The sequence below is a fragment of the Phycodurus eques genome, chromosome 23 (genome assembly GCF_024500275.1).
Source record: "Phycodurus eques isolate BA_2022a chromosome 23, UOR_Pequ_1.1, whole genome shotgun sequence".
NCBI classification, from domain to species: domain Eukaryota; kingdom Metazoa; phylum Chordata; class Actinopteri; order Syngnathiformes; family Syngnathidae; genus Phycodurus; species Phycodurus eques.
The window spans coordinates 3,040,704-3,057,853 of record NC_084547.1 but is presented as its reverse complement, the minus strand read 5'-3'; the positions used below and the strand labels follow the sequence as shown (position 1 = coordinate 3,057,853).

Sequence of the window (17,150 nt, the reverse complement as noted above, 5' to 3'; positions counted from 1 at the left end):
ATCATCATCGTCGTCGTCGTCATCTTCCTTCATCATCATCCTCATCCTCATCCTCACCATCCGGCCTGCTGAGCTGGAGTGTGCAGCAGCACCAGACACACCATGTCGGCGAACCTGGACAAGGAAGCGTACTACCGGCGGATTAAGAGACTCTACGGCAACTGGAAGGTAAAATGTCACCGACGCTCGCAGCTCCAAGTCCGAGACGACGTGGAGGAAAAAAAACAACAACAACAACAAAAAAAAACCACCTTTTTGCTAACTAGCCCGCTAGCTAGCTAGCTAGCGCAGCACCGCGCTAACGCACTTGCTGTTCACCAAACCAAACCTTCCTTGGGGCGGAAATTGTACCCAAGCGCGGCGAAATTGTTGACAGCCCGCTGCGAGGACATTTGGGCCGCCACCAGCGGCCACTTCCGCTGTATGCTAATGCTAGCAGGCTTGTTAATGGGGTGAGAGAAGGCAAGAGCAGCACAAGTTTTTGTTCTCTGGTGACACACATGCTCCAGAAGCCCGTGACGGAGAACGCAAATTGACTTCAAACAGTTGCTTGGTTTGGGTGGATTTTTGTTGTTGTTGTTTGATGCTCATTTATTGATTGGTCTAAAGCTCCCAAAATCTCTTATCATCTAATCTTTACACACACACGTGCAAGGCAAATTGAATCACTGAGAACTAGAGTGCGATAATTCGACTTTCCGAATGAGCAACATTGAGTCGCAAAATTGAGTGACAAGATTTCCCAAAAATGAAAGTCTTGTCTGTTTTTTTTATTTATTTTTTTTATGGCTGAAAAGTTGCCCCAATATCACACAACTGTTGTTGTGTGATATTGCTAATAGAAAATCTGGTGTATAATGACTTCCAATTACAGTCACACAGAAGAACTTTGTTTATTCCTCAACATATCTCCTTGACCGTTTTGCTTTGTCTGCTACTCTGGTAACCCGTTAAACAAATGTCAGGGAAAAGATATCCGCCGATAAGTTCGCACGAGCTGAAATTCCCGTGGAGGGGTTCAAGTGGTGGAACCTTCTGAAAAAGTCCACTGAAATGGAACAATAGTAGTCAGAAAAACAGTAGAATAGGTCATGTACACTAAAATCGAGGTTGCCTGAAAAGAAAGACACACATTTGGATTAGGGGGGGAAAAAGATGTTTAGTGCGATCGTAGTTTAATTCCAAACATCTGTCATATCAATATTTCATGAAAGCTCAATTTCATTTCTGCACTAATCTTCGAAGTGACCAAAATGGAGTTAGCCCGCTATAGTTCTCCGTGGCTCACTTCCATAGACTCCGTGGCTCACTTCCATAGATTCCGATGAAAAAGATGCATTCTATATCTTGTTTTTTTTCTTCCCAGAAAGGAGAGGATGAGTTTGGTAAAGCCGACGCCATCGTGGTGTCTGTCGGAGTGGACGAGGAAATTGTCTACGCCAAATCCACAGCCATACAGGTGAGAGCATGTCGTTAATGAATCGCCGAGTACATAACGAGGCCCCGTGTTCAGACTCCTATTCGGTCTTCAGACTTGGCTGTTCGGTTACGAGGTGACAGACACCATCATGGTCTTTTGCGAAACCAAGATCCTCTTCCTCGCGAGCAAGAAGAAGGTGGACTTCCTCAAGCAGGTGGCCATAACCAAGGGCAACGAAAACGCCAACGGTGTCCCGCCCATCACGCTTCTTACCAGGGAAAAGGTGACATCGGCCGACGCGTCGTCATTAGAATTCTCGCAGAAAGGGAAAAAAACGTGACGCCACGTGTCTTTCAGAATGAGAGCAACAAGCCCAACTTCGACAAGATGATCGAGGCGATCCGAGGCAGCCGTGAAGGGAAGACGGTGGGCGTGTTCAGCAAGGACAAATTTCCCGGCGAGTACATGAAGAGCTGGAACGACACGCTCGCGGCCGAGGGGCTGGCGAAGGCAAGAGGAGCGCCGCGGCTGCCGATCATCCGGCCAAACGAGTGGGATGTCACGTCCTCTTTTCCCGCAGGTGGACATCAGCGCCGTGGTGGCGTACACGATGGCGGTGAAGGAGGACGGCGAGCTCGGCCTGATGAAGAAAGCGGCGGCCATCACCAGCGAGGTGTTCTCCAAGTTTTTTAAGGAGCGAGTCATGGAGATCGTCGACGCGGATGAGGTAAGGACGCCTGAATTGGGGGGGAAATCCGCCTCGTGCCCGCTCACGTGTGTTTTCCCACCAACAGAAAGTGCGCCACAGCAAACTGGCCGAGTCCGTGGAGAAGGCCATCGAGGAGAAGAAATACTTGGGCGGTGTGGACCCGTCCACCGTGGAGATGTGTTACCCTCCCATCATCCAGAGCGGCGGAAACTACAGCCTCAAGTTCAGCGTCGTCAGGTAGATCGTTACCTCAGCCAAGGTCACTGGTTTGTGTGCAACTCTTCTCCTTCTAAACACTTTATATATATATATTTTTTTTTTTATTTTTTTTAAATATACAGTCATAAACAAAATTGACCACCCTTGGTTCTTTAACATTGTGGTCGGGAAAAAGTCTGACACTGCTCGCCTGTGTGTAACACCCGCTGGGGAGAGGAAAAACAACAACAAAATCCAACTGAACATGTCTTCTTTATGCCAGTGACAAGAACCATATGCACTTTGGCGCCATCACATGTGCCATGGGCATCCGTTACAAGTCGTACTGCTCCAACCTGGTGCGGACACTCATGGTGGACCCCCCGCAGGAGATGCAGGACAACTACAACTTTCTGCTGCAGGTGGAGGAGGAGCTGCTCAAGGAGCTGAAGCACGGTGCGTTCGGGAGCTCGGCGAAAGGGCGGCGCGTGACGAACAGCGTGGATATGACGTGCGTGTTTTTTGTTTTTTTTTTACTTTTTTTTCCCCCTCCTCCCCCAGGTGTGAAAATCTGCGATGCCTACAACACTGTTCTGGAGTATGTAAAGAAGGAGAAAATGGACCTTGTCGCCAAGCTGACCAAAAACCTCGGGTAGGTTGATTCATGTGAATGAACATGTATACTGTAACGCGATCGTCTCACATGTGGATTGTTTGCAGGTTTGCCATGGGGATCGAGTTCAGAGAAGGTTCCTTGGTGCTCAATGTCAAGAATCAGTACAAACTGAAGAAAGGTGGCTGTATCATGTTAAATTATGACGATAGTGTCAAAAGTGTTTTTTTTTGTTTTTTTTTATCCCCCCCCAACACGTGCATGTGTGTGTGTGTGTGTGTGTGTGTCTGGCAGGCATGGTGATGAGTGTCAGTTTAGGCTTAGCCGACCTCACGAATAAAGACGGCAAAAAAGAAGAGCAGAAGAAGTATGCCTTGTTTGTTGGTGACACGGTGCAGATCAATGAGGTGAGTTGACCTGACACACACAACTAGTGCAAGCTGTATGGTGTGTATAATTGTGTGTGTGACAGGGGGAGGCGGCCACAGTGCTCACGCCGGTCAAGAAGAAGATCAAAAACGTCGGGATCTTCCTCAAGGTAAGCGCTCCGACACCTGCACCTTGAACGCTGGACTCGCGCTCCTGGCCGTCTTTTGAACACGCGACCTCCCTCAGAACGACGACGAGGAAGACGAGGAGGAGGATGGCGACGATGCCGAGGAATTGCTGGGGAAAGGCGCTCGCAGTGCGGCGCTGCTCGCCGACAGAACCCGGGTGAGTTGGCGCGCCGGTGTGTTGCCTCGACGTGCACGTGGGAGCTGCTGACTAAGCGTGTGCGTGTTTTTGGTCTCTACTAGCTACTTGGGAAGGTAAGTAGTCAATTAAATCGCTCGCTGATGAAAGCAAGTGGCATTTTTGTCTTTTTTATTTTATTTTTTTGTATGCCTTTCGAGTCATGATCTGATGGTGTGCAGCATTTTATCACCGCATGCGTGTTGGTGTGTCTGTGTTGACCGCGTTGCCACACCCGTGACGTTTGCGCGCGTGTCGTCTACTTAGAATGAGATGACGGCCGAGGAGAAGCGGCGCGCCCACCAGAAGGAGCTCGCCAACAGTTTAAACGAGGAGGCCAAGCGGCGGCTGACTGAGCAGAAAGGCGAGCAGCAGATCCAGAAGTAAGCGTCGGCTTCAGATCAAAATCCCGCGACCGCTTCGGAACCGGTCTCCACTTTTGACCTCTTTCTCTTCAGGGCGAGAAAATCCAACGTGTCCTACAAGAATGTTTCTCAGATGCCCAGAGAGAAAGACATCCGAGAAATGAAGATTTTCATCGACAAGAAATACGAGACTGTCGTCATGCCCATCTTTGGCATCGCCACCCCGTTTCACATCGCCACCATTAAGGTACGCTATCGCGGTCTCCTTTCCCCACCTCTTATGAGTTTGACTGCACCTGACCTCTGTGTTTGTGTCTAGAACATCAGCATGTCCGTGGAAGGAGATTACACTTACTTGAGGATCAACTTCTACGTTCCTGGCAGCTCCTTAGGCCGACAGGAAGGGAACATCTTCCCCAATCCAGACGCCACCTTCGTTAAGGAAATGTATGTATCGGACCACATAAGGTTGGGCGGGGCTCGTTGTCTTTTTGTGGTCTCACTGTATCACAGCTTTTTAAATCATACACGTCTAAATCCATTTTGCGGATGTTTCGTTATATTGCGGTGATACTTTTTCCACACAGACCATTCCTATATATATATATATATATATATATATATATATATAAATAAATAAAATAGATATACTGTAAGCACAATAACTTTAACTTGTTCAACTGTCAGCTAACGCTACCTTCTCGCACCGTCAGCACATACCGCGCGTCCAACCTGAAGGCACCCGGCGATACCTCGGTGCCGTCCACCAACCTGCAGAACGCCTTCCGCATTATCAAGGAGGTCCAGAAGCGCTACAAGACGCGGGAAGCCGAGGAGAAGGAGAAGGAGGGGATCGTCAAGCAGGACTCGCTGGTCGTCAACCTAAACCGCAGCAACCCCAAACTCAAAGACCTCTACATCCGGCCTAACATCGCCCAGAAGAGGATGCAGGGCTCGCTGGAGGCGCATACCAACGGTAAGGTCGGAGGCCTCGTGTTCGTCCACATCTGCTTCTGCGTTTCACCGCCACTCGTCTCCCGGGGCAGGTTTCCGTTTCACATCTGTCCGCGGCGATAAAGTGGACATCCTTTACAACAACATCAAACACGCCATCTTCCAGCCGTGTGACGGCGAGATGATCATTGTCCTGCACTTCCACCTCAAGGTGCTGCCAGACGCTCGAGGAGAACGCGGCCACGTTCTTCCCGAGTCAGGCTGAAGAATTTCCGCTTTGCTCTCCTGTAGAACGCCATCATGTTCGGCAAGCGCCGCCACACGGACGTGCAATTTTACACGGAGGTGGGCGAGATCACCACGGACCTGGGCAAGCACCAGCACATGCACGACCGCGACGACCTCTACGCCGAGCAGATGGAGCGCGAGATGCGGCACAAGCTCAAATCGGCCTTCAAGAACTTCATCGAGAAGGTCGAGACACTTACCCGAGAAGAGCTGGAGTTTGAGGTTCCTTTCAGGGACCTTGGGTGAGTCCCGTGAGCTGCCGCAACAACTCGGGTTGCAGAGGGGCGGGAAGATAAACTGGGGAGTTTTTATAATATTCCTCATTTTCCACAGCAGTTGAGTGCAAAAAAAACTATTTTCTTCTTTTTCGGTCATTGTGTTTGCTAGCCCGTGAGCTAGCGAGTTTAGGAGCTAAACAGCTCGCGCCACCACGGCGATGTAGTTTAAAAAGTCGGGGCTTTGCTCATAGTTGTTGTGTGTTAGTCCCCAATGAACACATGGGAAAGTTAACTGTTTATTATGTTCACTAGCCTGCGCCCTAGAGAGGTAACCAGCTCGCTCTACCACGGTAAAGTTAGAAAATAATAAATAATAGAAAATAATAGGGGTGGGCGTTATTTTTCATGATTTCAGAGGCATCAAAAACAGCAATATTGTTTATTCATGATAGCGTTTGGGGAAAATATATCGTCCTAAAAAAAAAAAAATGCCTTGACAGCCCTAAACCGTAGTAACATGCTCACTGACGGGGGAATATGTTTGCAGCTTCCAGGGCGCCCCCTACAGGAGCACCTGCCTGCTGCAACCTACCTCAAGTTCACTTGTCAACGTTACGGAATGGGTGAGGGCACACGCACGCCTGTTTTTAGCACCGCACAAAAGGCCCACACGATCCGTTGTAAGATGAATCACGCAATAATAAACGCACGCAGCCGCCGTTCGTGGTGACTCTGGACGAGGTGGAGCTGGTCCACTTTGAGCGTGTGCAGTTCCACCTGAAGAACTTTGATGTGGTCATCGTCTACAAGGACTACAACAAGAAGGTGACCATGATCAACGCCGTGCCTGTCAACTCCCTGGACCCCATCAAGGAGTGGCTCAAGTAAGCTCGCCGTTGCCAAAAAAACTCAAAGGCATCCCGAGCTCTGTTTTAACCGTCGTTCTTCCCCTCGTGTGCAGTTCGTGCGACATCAAGTACACGGAAGGGGTCCAGTCCCTCAACTGGACCAAGATTATGAAGACGATCGTCGACGACCCCGAGGGCTTCTTCGAGCAAGGAGGCTGGTCCTTCCTGGACCCGGAGAGCGAGGTCTTTACGGCACCCGTGCGCCCGGAGCGACTATTGGCAGCCGCGCGTGCCGCCTTCGGCTCCATTTGTGTTGTTTGTCCACCAGGGGAGCGGTGGCGAAGAAGACTCCGAGTCCGAGATGGAGGACGAGACGTTTAACCCCTCTGCGGATGAGACGGAAGTTGAAGAGGAAGACAGCGATGAAGACTACAGCTCCGAGACGGAGGATTCCAGTATGTTTGCGTCTCTCTCGAACGCCAGCTCATGTGAGACTTGCGTCTTTAGCAATAAAGCCGCGCACTGTCGCCCGCAGACTACAGCGCATCACTGGGCAGCGAGGAGGAGAGCGGCAAGGACTGGGACGAGCTGGAGGAAGAGGCCCGGAAAGGTGGGTGCCGTCCAATAATCTCGTAAGCGCGAAACGCACAAAACTGCAAAAGCGGTCCAAGCGCGTCCTCCCGGTTCGGATAAATGGCGAAGCGGGGCCGTGACTACTTAAAATGTCAACGATGGCACCGAAGATGCTAATATTGAATGTTTGAGACTTCATTCATCGTGTTGCCATAGCTCGTTATTTGTACAAATAAATGATATACATGTACTGTATTTAACTTTTGTCACAAGACACCAGCCATAAATAAAACAACTTTTTGCAAGTTCGGCTTCAAACAATCATGACAGTCAAACCGTTGTGTGGCACGCACCGCAGCATACACGGGAAGTCAGCTCACCTGTTTTCCAGGTTTGGTCACGTGACGTTCCGGTTATGTGGGGGTTTGTGAGCAGAGTTGAATTTAACCCTGCGGCCTCAATGCTGGCAAATGGCCGCCACCTTGCTTCCTTTTAATTTTTTTTATTTTTAGCTGTGTTAATGCATTTTTTAACTTCAGCTCTTCAAGTATATTAGTAATTGGCTCCATTGGAGCCGCTTTAATTTATTTCATGTTTAGAGTTACAATTTGGGTGAAATGGGTTTCATTTTAGAAAATATTTTTTGTTTTCCACAATGGAGCAGTTTCATGTAATAGTATTAGTATTCAGAAAGGCGCTTAAAGAGGGAGCTTTAAAACTGCTAGCAAGAGTTTAATGTAGCCTCACTTCGCTATGTTCGCAAATGTCTTATTTTGATCATGAGTCTGCTTTCATTTACTGTTGAAAGGCTGAAATCAGGATTTGGACAATTTTAGGTGGAGCAATGGCTGTGAATGATTAATTATCAAAGTAGTTGTCAATTAATTTGATGATCAATAAGTTGTCGATGAATTGATTAATTGTGACACCTCTACTGCACGGGGCCAATGATTGACACTTTGTCAGTCACACCTTGTTTCTTCCTCGGGCGTGGTGGTTTCATAAAAAAAAAAATAATAATCAATTTTTAGAATTAAGCAACTGTGTACGAGGCCAAAAATGTTTAGGAAAAAATAGAAGCTGAAGAGTAAATTAAAGGTGAGGCAACGTCTGCTGTCATTGTTGCCGTACGCAGCCGACAAGGAGAGTCACTACGAGGATGAGGACACGTCCAACAAGAAGAGAAAGAACCCCTCGTCAACGCTGCCGCCGATCAAAAAGAAGAGGCGGTCGTAAACGTCCGTCTCGCACCGGGGGCAGCCCCGCCCCGCCCCGCCCTCCCGCGCCCCGACCGGCTCACACGATCTGCGTGTAGACGTAGAGGCCGCCACGTCACGTCACGGTGACGTACCAGCAAACTTCATTTTCTCTTCATTCCTCATTCGTCTGCATTGTGTGTGTGTGTGTGTGTGCGTGTGCGAAATGCGTTTTTATCGCAAAGGTTTATGTTGGCTCCTAAAGAAACGCTTCACACGCCGCCTGACAACTGTTTTATGAGGAGTCCCTCCCTCGTGTTGCAGTCGAGGACGTTCAGCAACTTTTGTTGGGCGGTGGGTGTTTTTTGTTTTTAATGAGTTTTGTGAAACACACACACACACACACACGGTCTGCCTCCTTTGTCTTTTCCGAGTAGATGTTTGTTGTACTTAATTCTAAAAGTAATTTTTTTTGTTTTTGTAATAAAATAAAAAGCAAGAAACTTTCTTCTGAGTGGACTTCTTCCCGCCTTACAGTGTCAACCAAAGAGAGCTAAGAGTTTGTGTGTTTGTTTTCCCAGCAAAAACGAGCGTTTTCCATCTTCTTCACATTTTGCAGTTCCTGTCGTCTTGGACTTTGCCATCATTTTAGTGATAAAGCATCGTTTCGTCAAGGTTGTTGCTCGTCACGGTGCATCCAGGCCAGGAGAATAAACATGTTCTCCAACAATCCAGCTAAGGTATATCTCGAAGAATACATCAGGATGGCCCCTCGTGATTAACTACTAAATGAATGCGTCGCGCAACAGAAGCCCAGGAAGGAGGGAGGAGCCAGATGGGCTATCATGGAAAGACAAGCCCCCGCATGACATGTACCACTAACAAATTGAAAAAGTGTCTGACGGAGAAAATATGGAAAAGGCTGGACTGCAAGACAGTTCGGAGGCACTAATCACGGCAGCACAAGAACAGGCCCTAACTCGAGGACGGGGGGTCTACCACATCAAACGGGACCCCGGATGCAGGCTGTGCAAAGAAGCCCCTGAGACAGTGCAGCACATCACAGCAGGGTGGAAGATGCTGGCAGGCGAGGCATACATGGAGCGGTACAACCAAACAACACGAAACGGCGTACCAAATATGAACCGGAGGTCTCAGAATCAAGATGGCAGACGGTACCCAAGGCGGTTGAGAACAACCAGGCTAAGATCCTGCGAGGCTTCCATATCCAGACTGACAAAACAAGTTGTGCCCGTCTTTATCGGGGAACTGGGGGCAGTAACCCCCCCCCCCCCCCCAAGCTGGGAGGATGACTCCATCCAGAAGAGGAAACGAAAACAATTTATGTAATATTGTTTTATTTATTTATTTTTTTAAGAGGGGGGGGGTGGGGGGGCTGTTTGCATACACTGTACCGGCACATAATGTCATGTCGGCCCGGCTGCGGCGAGCGAGGGTAAGCAACCTCCCAGTGACGTAGACGCACAAAGACAAAAGTCGGACTCGCGTTGCGACGTCATGACGCACCAAGGCACCGCGAACCTTTACAGTGCGCTGCCCGCGGTCACCGACGACCACAGGTGAGCCTTCTCTCCTACTTACAGTAGTATTCGTAATTACTAGAACATCATACAACTATAAATCCTTTCGCACGTAGTTGAAAAGGAGGACGAGGACGCGGCACATTTTGACGGCAGGTTATCTGAGTCTCCCTTGAACATCTCATTTCCGTTTCCACTTGTTTTCCCCCCTCCCTCGCTTCAGACGACTCTAAATGTTGCTTTCGTGTGTTTAAAATATCCATATAATGGAATGTTAGACGATAAATCGGCCAGCCATGTTGTTGTTTTTTAAAATATATTTCACAGCGGTCATGTGACTGGCAAGGAGAATATAGGAGGAGGGTGGATGTCCGAGGCTGCCTGAATGCGTCGCCCTCATATCGGTCTTGGCCTCTTTCTTGTCGGTCGTGTCCGTCGGTCCCGCACTGCCGTGTGGCAAACGGAAAATTCTGGGAAGACACGCTGTATGTGTGTGGCACAATAGTACAACAAGCAGGGCGTTTAAAAAAAACAAGGCGGATTGTGTCCGTGGACATTGTGACGTGGGAAGCTCGCCCGGCAGGTGCACCGCGGCGGCTTCGGGATTGTTCGCGTCTGCCAGTGAGCCCACGCCGCCGGTGCCCCCTCGGGGCGGGGGGGAGGCAGCCTCTCTTCGGGCCGGTGAGCACCGCTGAAGTCCGACGAGCTTCCTGTCACCAAGGTGAGTGCACAGCAGCCTCAAATCAGATTAGTCGGAAGGCTTACTGGCGTCGCTACCAAGCTAGCTCGTCGACGTCCGTTCGAGCGAACTTCGTACTTTCGAGTTCACGTACATTGGCACAAGTTGAAGTATACTACGACAGATATGGGAGTAGCAACTCAAACTGACATGTTAACACCCAAATGTTTTTTTTTTTCTAACAGTCTTGCCACACGTTTCACTCGAACGTGTAGCCCGTAACACAAGGCGTTTCAGTTATGTGGCGTCTCCATCTGAACACCAGAGGGCGCTATGTAAAAGGAGTGCATAGATGAATACGTTGGATACATATCTTTAGTTAACTACTAAAATAAATGAGTTAAAAGAAATACGAGACTGATTGTTGAGAACATAAGTGATAAAAATGAAACTGACAGAACGACTTCAGTGATACTTTACTAAACTACTGCAGGCTAAACGTGTTGTCACACTCTTGCACACGTGGCTCCTACCTGAAAGTTATATACTTTGCATGGTAATGTTTTCTTTTAGCCATCCATTTTCTGTTGGGCTTCGGGCAAGAATCGGGTACACCCCGCACTGGCCGCCAGTCAATCGCAGCGTTTTAATTTATGAGGAACTACGTGGTCGAACTTCCCGTCCGCCGTGTCACGCGCTCCCTCCTCTGACTCATCGCTTGTGCCTCGCCTCAGCGCCGACGCCAATATGGCATCCGGACCGTCGGACCAGTCCGACGTCCTGCAAGAGGAGCTCACGTGCCCCGTGTGCTTGGACGTCTTCCACGACCCGCACCTGCTTCCGTGCGGCCACAACTTTTGTAAGATGTGCCTGGATCGGCTGCGGCGCTTAACGGACCAGAGCCGGTTCCAGTGCCCGGAGTGCCGCGACAGCCACCGCTGCAACAGGAGCTTCCAGAAGAACTTCAAGCTGGCTAACATCGCTCTCGATTTTCGCCGTCGACGTCGAGCGGCCGCCGTCGACGCGACGGCTCAGCCTCCCAGAGAGTGCGTCGCGTCCACCCCGACCGGCCAGCAAGATTACGTTCCGTGCGACTACTGCCCTCCGCCGTCCGGCGCCGGCGCCTCTGCGGACGCTGGCTTCTCGCAGGAAAGAGGCGACATGCAGGAGAGTGCCGCCCCCTCCGGCGTGGCAGTCAAGATGTGCCTCAAGTGCGAGGTGTCCATGTGCCCGGAGCACGTCAAGCCGCACCTGGAGCTGCCGGCGTTCCGAGAGCATCCGCTCACAGAACCCATGAGGGACTTCTGGAAGAGAAAGTGTCCCGATCACGACGAGATCTTCAGGCACGTGTTGAAAGGGGACGCCCACTCGACAATACTGCATCAGAAAGTCTTTTAACTCCGGTTGATCTCCAGGTACTACTGCCTCGACGACAAAGCGTGCGTGTGCAACGCGTGCACCATCGAAGGGCGACACCTGGGCCACACAATCAAGACCCTGAAGAACACCATGAAAGACATCAAGGTGAGACACCGGGCGCTCAACATTTCTGTCTGCTGTCCTTGTAAGAACGTTCCGGCGTGCGCGTCCCAGGCTTTGACCTTGGTCAAGAGTCCAGAAAAGCGCGTTGGTCACACTGCGATAGTGAGCCTGCTTTGCTTTGAACATTGTTCAAGTTGGTATCATACCTTATGTGGCTGTCATATACCGTTACTCACCACTACCCCAAAATCGTGGTCGTTCTCGAATTGAACATGCTAAAAAAATGGACGATTGACACATTGCTCTGTCTTGTCCTGACGTAACTAAAAGGCTTTAATACGTCACAAAAGCAAACAACTGTGGTTACACCATCTTCCCAAACATTCCAAAGGTCCTAGAGCCAAGAATGACGCAATAAATAAAAGGATGAGCTGACTAAGCAGTTTAGTCGACAGAAATGAATTTGCACGCACTTCTCTTCGTGGCTGACCAGTTCCTTCTGTACCAAAGCATAGGCTTATTCAAATGTATCCAAAGTAGCTATTTTCACGCCAATCTCGAGGCGACATAATGCCGTACGGCTCCCGCGGAGTGAGCGAAGAGGAGAGAGAGTTCAAATGTAAACATTTAAAATTGTTAGCGTGTAAGGGTAACAGCCGACGCGGGGACAGACCAATGTAGCGATTTGTGGGGGGGGGGGTGGAATCTCAACTTGACCATATTTGGTCGTGCGAGTTTTCCGCCCGACAGCGACGATGTTTTTGACCGATGCATTGACGAAGCTGTTTCGGTGCCCGTTAGCAGGAGGTTTTGAACAAACAGCTCCACAAGACAGAGAAGAAGTACGGCATGGCCAAGAAGAAGCTTCACGAGCAGACGGAGAAGGAGAGACAGAACAAGGTGAGGAGGGAGGCTCCGGCATGTCACGCGATCCTCCTCGGTGACGCCTCCCCCCCCCCCCCCCCCCCCGTCTCCTCTGTAGAAGTTCTTGGAGGATGCCGAGGGGTGCCTGGCCAGGCTGCGTCAGGATCTGGAGGAGAAAGTGTCGGCCTTCGTGAGCCGACTGATGCAGTGCACGCGTACCAACTGCGAAACCATCGGGCCCGCCATCCAGAAGAACATCTCCCGCATCTGCCAGGACCTGGCTCGACTCCGCGAGGTGCGTTGCGGCATCAAGAGCCTCGTGCAGGAAAACGACCCGTTCCGCTTCATCGAGGTGAGCCGCTTTTTCGTGGACATGTTTGTGTGCGCCCATCTCTTGTTTTCATGACCACTTTTCATGTTGTGTCCTCCCCACCAGGCCTACAAGACCACAGGACGACAGTAAGCTCTCAATTCTACGTTACAGCGGTTTCTCGGTTTGGTATGGGCTCCCTCTAGTGGTACACAAAAGAATCACTGGCAGAGTACAGCTCTGTTGTAAACTTTTCATCTGCGACTTTACATCTCAAGTCAGCTTTTCCCATTGTAATGAATGGAAATCCCACGAATCCGTTCCAGCCATAACAAAAAAAAAGTTTGTAATGTTTTTAAAAAAATAAATAGTACTGTAGAATATTGTATATTTTTTCCAAAAACATACAGTATTGACTTTTTTGCCATTTGCCAAAGTGCTCCTTATTGTGAAGTGAGTCGACTTCACTACCACCATACAAATGGTCGACACTACCTAGTGCAGTATTGTATTTGAATATTGGTCATTAGGATGGTACTTGGAGAGGTCAGTAGAATCACTGCTGTATTGGAACCAAATGTGCTCGAATAAGCTTCGATTCTGCCCCCTAGATGCCGTAAACAGCTGAAGAAGAGCATGTTCTACCCGGAATACGTGGACATGGATCCGGGGCTTCTGGGCATCATGATGGAGGAGGAACTGCAAAAGTTCCTCGACCTGGATCTTACGTTTTACGTCTTTGCAGCCATCAACTTCATATGTAAGCCGCTCGGCCTCGCCCAGAGCCGAAAGAAATGTCTGACATGTTCCTTCCCATCAGGTCAACGCTCGGATATTGCGGAGGAGCGGGGCGAAAACGAGGACGTCGCCAGGCAGGCAGATGACGACGACGACGACGACGACGACGACGACGACGACAACGGCGATGACAGCAGCGAGGAAGAGATGAGCGGGGATGAGGAAGAAGAGGAAGAGGGAGAGGAGGAGGAGGAGGAGAACGAAGGCCATGAACTGAGTGAGTCTGATGATGAACTTTACATTCCTGAGGAGGAAGAGGAAGCTCAGGAAGAGGAGGAAGAGGATGATCGGGAAGAGGAGGAGGATGACGACGATGAGGAGGATGGCGAAGAGAGAGATTAGACGCACACACACGCACACAATGCTGAATGTAGAATCCAAGGATGTAACTCCATACTGTGATTATTTTTTTAATTTCATTTTTTTTCAAATCACATTGCTGGGTATTTTCCCTCATTGAACTCTTAATTAAACACAGTTGTTTTGAAAAGGCAAGGATTCTTGGTTGGAAACTCGATTCAAACCTCGTGTGAGGTTTTCATTGTTTGCGTGGCTTTCCCCCTCCCACATTTCAAAAACATTCATTATGGGTTGACATGTGACGTCAGCTGGGGTAAGCAGAAACTATATAATATTTAAAAAAAAATCATGTTCGTAAGCATTAATACTTTCGGGAGGTGGCTTGCCTTGTGCTAACAATTAACAGCGACTGAATGATTATATTTCTTAAAATGTTATGATGTTCACTTAAGCCAGAGCACTTTAATTCAGAGATGCTATATTATGTTGGGCTTGCTGTATTTGAATGTTGGATCTAAATATGTTTTGCTACCGGTGATTTAGTGATAAGCCAAACTGTTAATAAAATAGTTTTTGAAATGTAATTTTGTGTATTCGTGTTTAAAATATGTCCGATGACTTAATTGCATTATTTCATTGTCGAAATACAAGAAGGTTGATGGGGAAAAAAATAAAAATAAACCACCACAGTAGGAAAGCACACATTTCGACATTCATGGGGACGCACAGACAACATACTAGCTTCCGGTTAGCATTTATTTGAACGCCCAACAGTTTTCAAAATGAATGTTTCGTTCGTCATCCTTTAAACATTTCTCCTTCTGATACAATTCCATTATTTTGTTAGCAAATTTGAAAAATCGAATGAAAGACAACGAGTCAAGAAAGAGGACCCCACACATTTTGTCCAGACACGGACACACAAAGTCGACGTACCAGCTTCCGCTTACGGCGCTGCGTTTTGTGAGTGGTTACTGGACATCTGAAGGCTGCTAAGTCGCTGAAGTGTGCAAATATGAATCCTGTCTTGAGAGAGGTCCGTATAAATATGTCGTGGTGTTGCTTTATTCTCGTGTTTTGAAAAGGTCATTGACTTCCGCTTCCTTCTGTTGTTTTTGGCGTCCTTCGCGAAGGTGATCCGAATTAAAATTAACCCGTCGACTAACGCCACGGCTGAGTTCATGTCTTTTGACAAAAATGTCCCCCTCCCCCCACTAGCCCAATGGAATACGATGAATAGATGCCATATAAACTCATAACGCCTTCCCTTTTGATCCATACAGCACATCATCTGAAATGTGAAAGAATGGATGGACGCTAACATGGGAGCAGTTTCACACGAGACACGCACACACAAGTCATTTGTTGAGTTCAATCAGTATTTTTCAGCTTTGCCAAGCACATGTTCCCACTGACTTTCCAAAAGAGCACGGGCAGGGGCGTAGTCCATTTGAAGGACTACATAAATGTGTCAATCCTCACGTGACTGTTGACGTTTCGTTTCAATTAACAGATGCCGAGACAAGCGCTGTTCCTCTGCAGCCGAGGAAGAAGAAGCTGCTTTCGTCTTCCACGGGCTCCCGCGTGTCCCCGGCTTCCGGTGTGGGGTAAGCACACACGAGAACCACGTGTGGTACCGGAGGTCCTGCGCACGTTAGTCTGATGAGACGTTGCTCTGCGGCGTGCAGGAGGCGTGGCGCGGACACAAGAAAGGCAATACAGAGGTTCTCCGACCGAAGGCATTGGGAGGTGGCGCCATCTCTTACCCAGAGAAGCGGTGAGCGGGCGGGCCGAAGCTCGAAACGGGTTCAGCGGTCACGGCCGCGAAATGACTTCACCTTCACGTACAGCCAAAGAAAAAGAAAGACAAGCATCAGATGCAGAGCATCGCGGCCGCCACGGACACGGCGTACGGGACCCTCAACGTCAACGTGTCGGGCTACGACATGACGGCGGTGGAGCACTTCGCCCAGTACGTCCACAACCTGTGCACCCGGCTGGGCGTCAGCGTGGCGGAGAGGTGACGCGGAGAACCGAATATGACCTCGACGCTCAAAGGCTGCGCGTAACGCAGCGTGCGTTCCGTTGTTCCCGCTCAGCTACTCGCTGCCCACCGTAAGCGCCGAGCTGATGCTGACGCAGGAGAGCGGCACCAAGATGTACGTCGACTCGCTTTTGAAGACCCACAGACGTGTCATTCAGGTAACGTGTGCACAGATATTTTTGAAAAGCTGCGTTTTACCAGCATCCGTTTAAAAAAAAAACAAAAAACATGTACATACACATGGCGACCAGTCCAGGGCGTGCCCTTCCTCTCGCCCGAAGTTATTTGGCATAATCGGCTGCAGCAACATTTCCATGCGGTCGAATAGAAAAAGTACGCTTTTGGAAAATATCCATCTACAGTGGTGCCTTGAGGTCTGAGTTTCATTCATTCTGTAACTGCGCATCTTTCCCCTTGGAGAATACTCACCAATACTTAGTAAGGAGCAGTAATATCGGTCCTTTTTGGCAGAGCGGTATTCGTACATTGTCTGTCTACAATGGTTGCTTCCCCTTTAGTTTTCAAATCTCGAAAAAAAACCAAACTCCCAAGTCTCAGTGCGCCACCGTACAAGCGGACTGGCCGAAGTGAAAATTGAGCTCCCACGTGACGATGCCGCACACACAGCTGCAGAGCCTGAAGGCGTCGCTGTGTCCCATCTTGATGGACGTCCTGCTGACGAACCAGCCGGAGGGCGTCGACCTGTCAGCGAAGGAGGTGAGTTCCCTCCGATGGACGACCGCTCCCACGACATGCACGTGATGTTTCGGTTTGTTTTTTTTTTGCCGCCCAGCACACGGAAGCTGACTTCCTGGCCCGCTTCAAGGCGCGACCCGAGCTGGAGGGTCTCATGGCTCAGATGAGTCCATAGGTTCTGTGTGTAAGATTGTTGCTTGTTTGTAAAATTGGTTTTGGCACTGTATGTTGAGTTGTGTGAAATAAACAATTCGATGCTATTTCCATTTAGTCTTGCTTTTCTTACCCCTGGGGGAAACCAGTGATTTATACAGTGCGAGTG

General features: G+C 49.3%; 3 protein-coding genes across 7 annotated transcripts; all 3 read left to right on the top strand.

Annotated features, from left to right (window-relative positions):
- On the top strand, window positions 1–8,622 carry supt16h (SPT16 homolog, facilitates chromatin remodeling subunit). The gene is made up of 24 exons (XM_061669584.1): window positions 1–168; window positions 1,367–1,459; window positions 1,533–1,703; window positions 1,778–1,930; window positions 2,001–2,147; window positions 2,215–2,366; window positions 2,611–2,783; window positions 2,889–2,979; window positions 3,048–3,121; window positions 3,235–3,347; window positions 3,413–3,478; window positions 3,556–3,654; window positions 3,940–4,055; window positions 4,131–4,284; window positions 4,357–4,484; window positions 4,751–5,013; window positions 5,084–5,202; window positions 5,283–5,521; window positions 6,045–6,120; window positions 6,212–6,381; window positions 6,459–6,588; window positions 6,674–6,800; window positions 6,881–6,955; window positions 8,054–8,622. Exons 1-24 carry the CDS (start codon window positions 103–105, stop codon window positions 8,152–8,154), a joined length of 3,096 nt encoding a protein of 1,031 aa, XP_061525568.1. The 5' UTR covers window positions 1–102; the 3' UTR covers window positions 8,155–8,622.
- Window positions 8,623–9,525: 903 nt separating this feature from the next.
- LOC133398039 (E3 ubiquitin/ISG15 ligase TRIM25-like) lies at window positions 9,526–14,672 on the top strand. Of its 3 annotated transcripts, XM_061669623.1 has the most exons (9): window positions 9,642–9,694; window positions 10,239–10,376; window positions 11,069–11,677; window positions 11,750–11,858; window positions 12,618–12,716; window positions 12,799–13,032; window positions 13,117–13,139; window positions 13,602–13,750; window positions 13,811–14,672. In XM_061669623.1, exons 3-9 carry the CDS (start codon window positions 11,082–11,084, stop codon window positions 14,128–14,130), a joined length of 1,530 nt encoding a protein of 509 aa, XP_061525607.1. In that variant the 5' UTR covers window positions 9,642–9,694; window positions 10,239–10,376; window positions 11,069–11,081; the 3' UTR covers window positions 14,131–14,672. The 3 variants fall into 3 exon arrangements, with proteins under 3 accessions (XP_061525606.1, XP_061525605.1, XP_061525607.1); XM_061669622.1 differs by lacking the exon at window positions 10,239–10,376 and having other exon boundaries at window positions 9,526–9,694; window positions 12,621–12,716; XM_061669621.1 differs by lacking the exon at window positions 10,239–10,376 and having other exon boundaries at window positions 9,526–9,694.
- Window positions 14,673–15,026: 354 nt separating this feature from the next.
- On the top strand, window positions 15,027–17,088 carry mrpl48 (mitochondrial ribosomal protein L48). 3 transcript variants are annotated; one of them, XM_061668732.1, is made up of 7 exons: window positions 15,027–15,124; window positions 15,602–15,695; window positions 15,777–15,865; window positions 15,939–16,060; window positions 16,188–16,290; window positions 16,651–16,849; window positions 16,926–17,088. In XM_061668732.1, the coding sequence occupies exons 1-7, from the start codon at window positions 15,104–15,106 to the stop codon at window positions 16,937–16,939; spliced, it is 642 nt and encodes a 213-aa protein (XP_061524716.1). In that variant the 5' UTR covers window positions 15,027–15,103; the 3' UTR covers window positions 16,940–17,088. The 3 variants fall into 3 exon arrangements, with proteins under 3 accessions (XP_061524716.1, XP_061524715.1, XP_061524714.1); XM_061668731.1 differs by having other exon boundaries at window positions 15,939–16,108; window positions 16,760–16,849; XM_061668730.1 differs by having other exon boundaries at window positions 15,939–16,108.
- The last annotated feature ends 62 nt before the right edge of the window (window positions 17,089–17,150 follow it).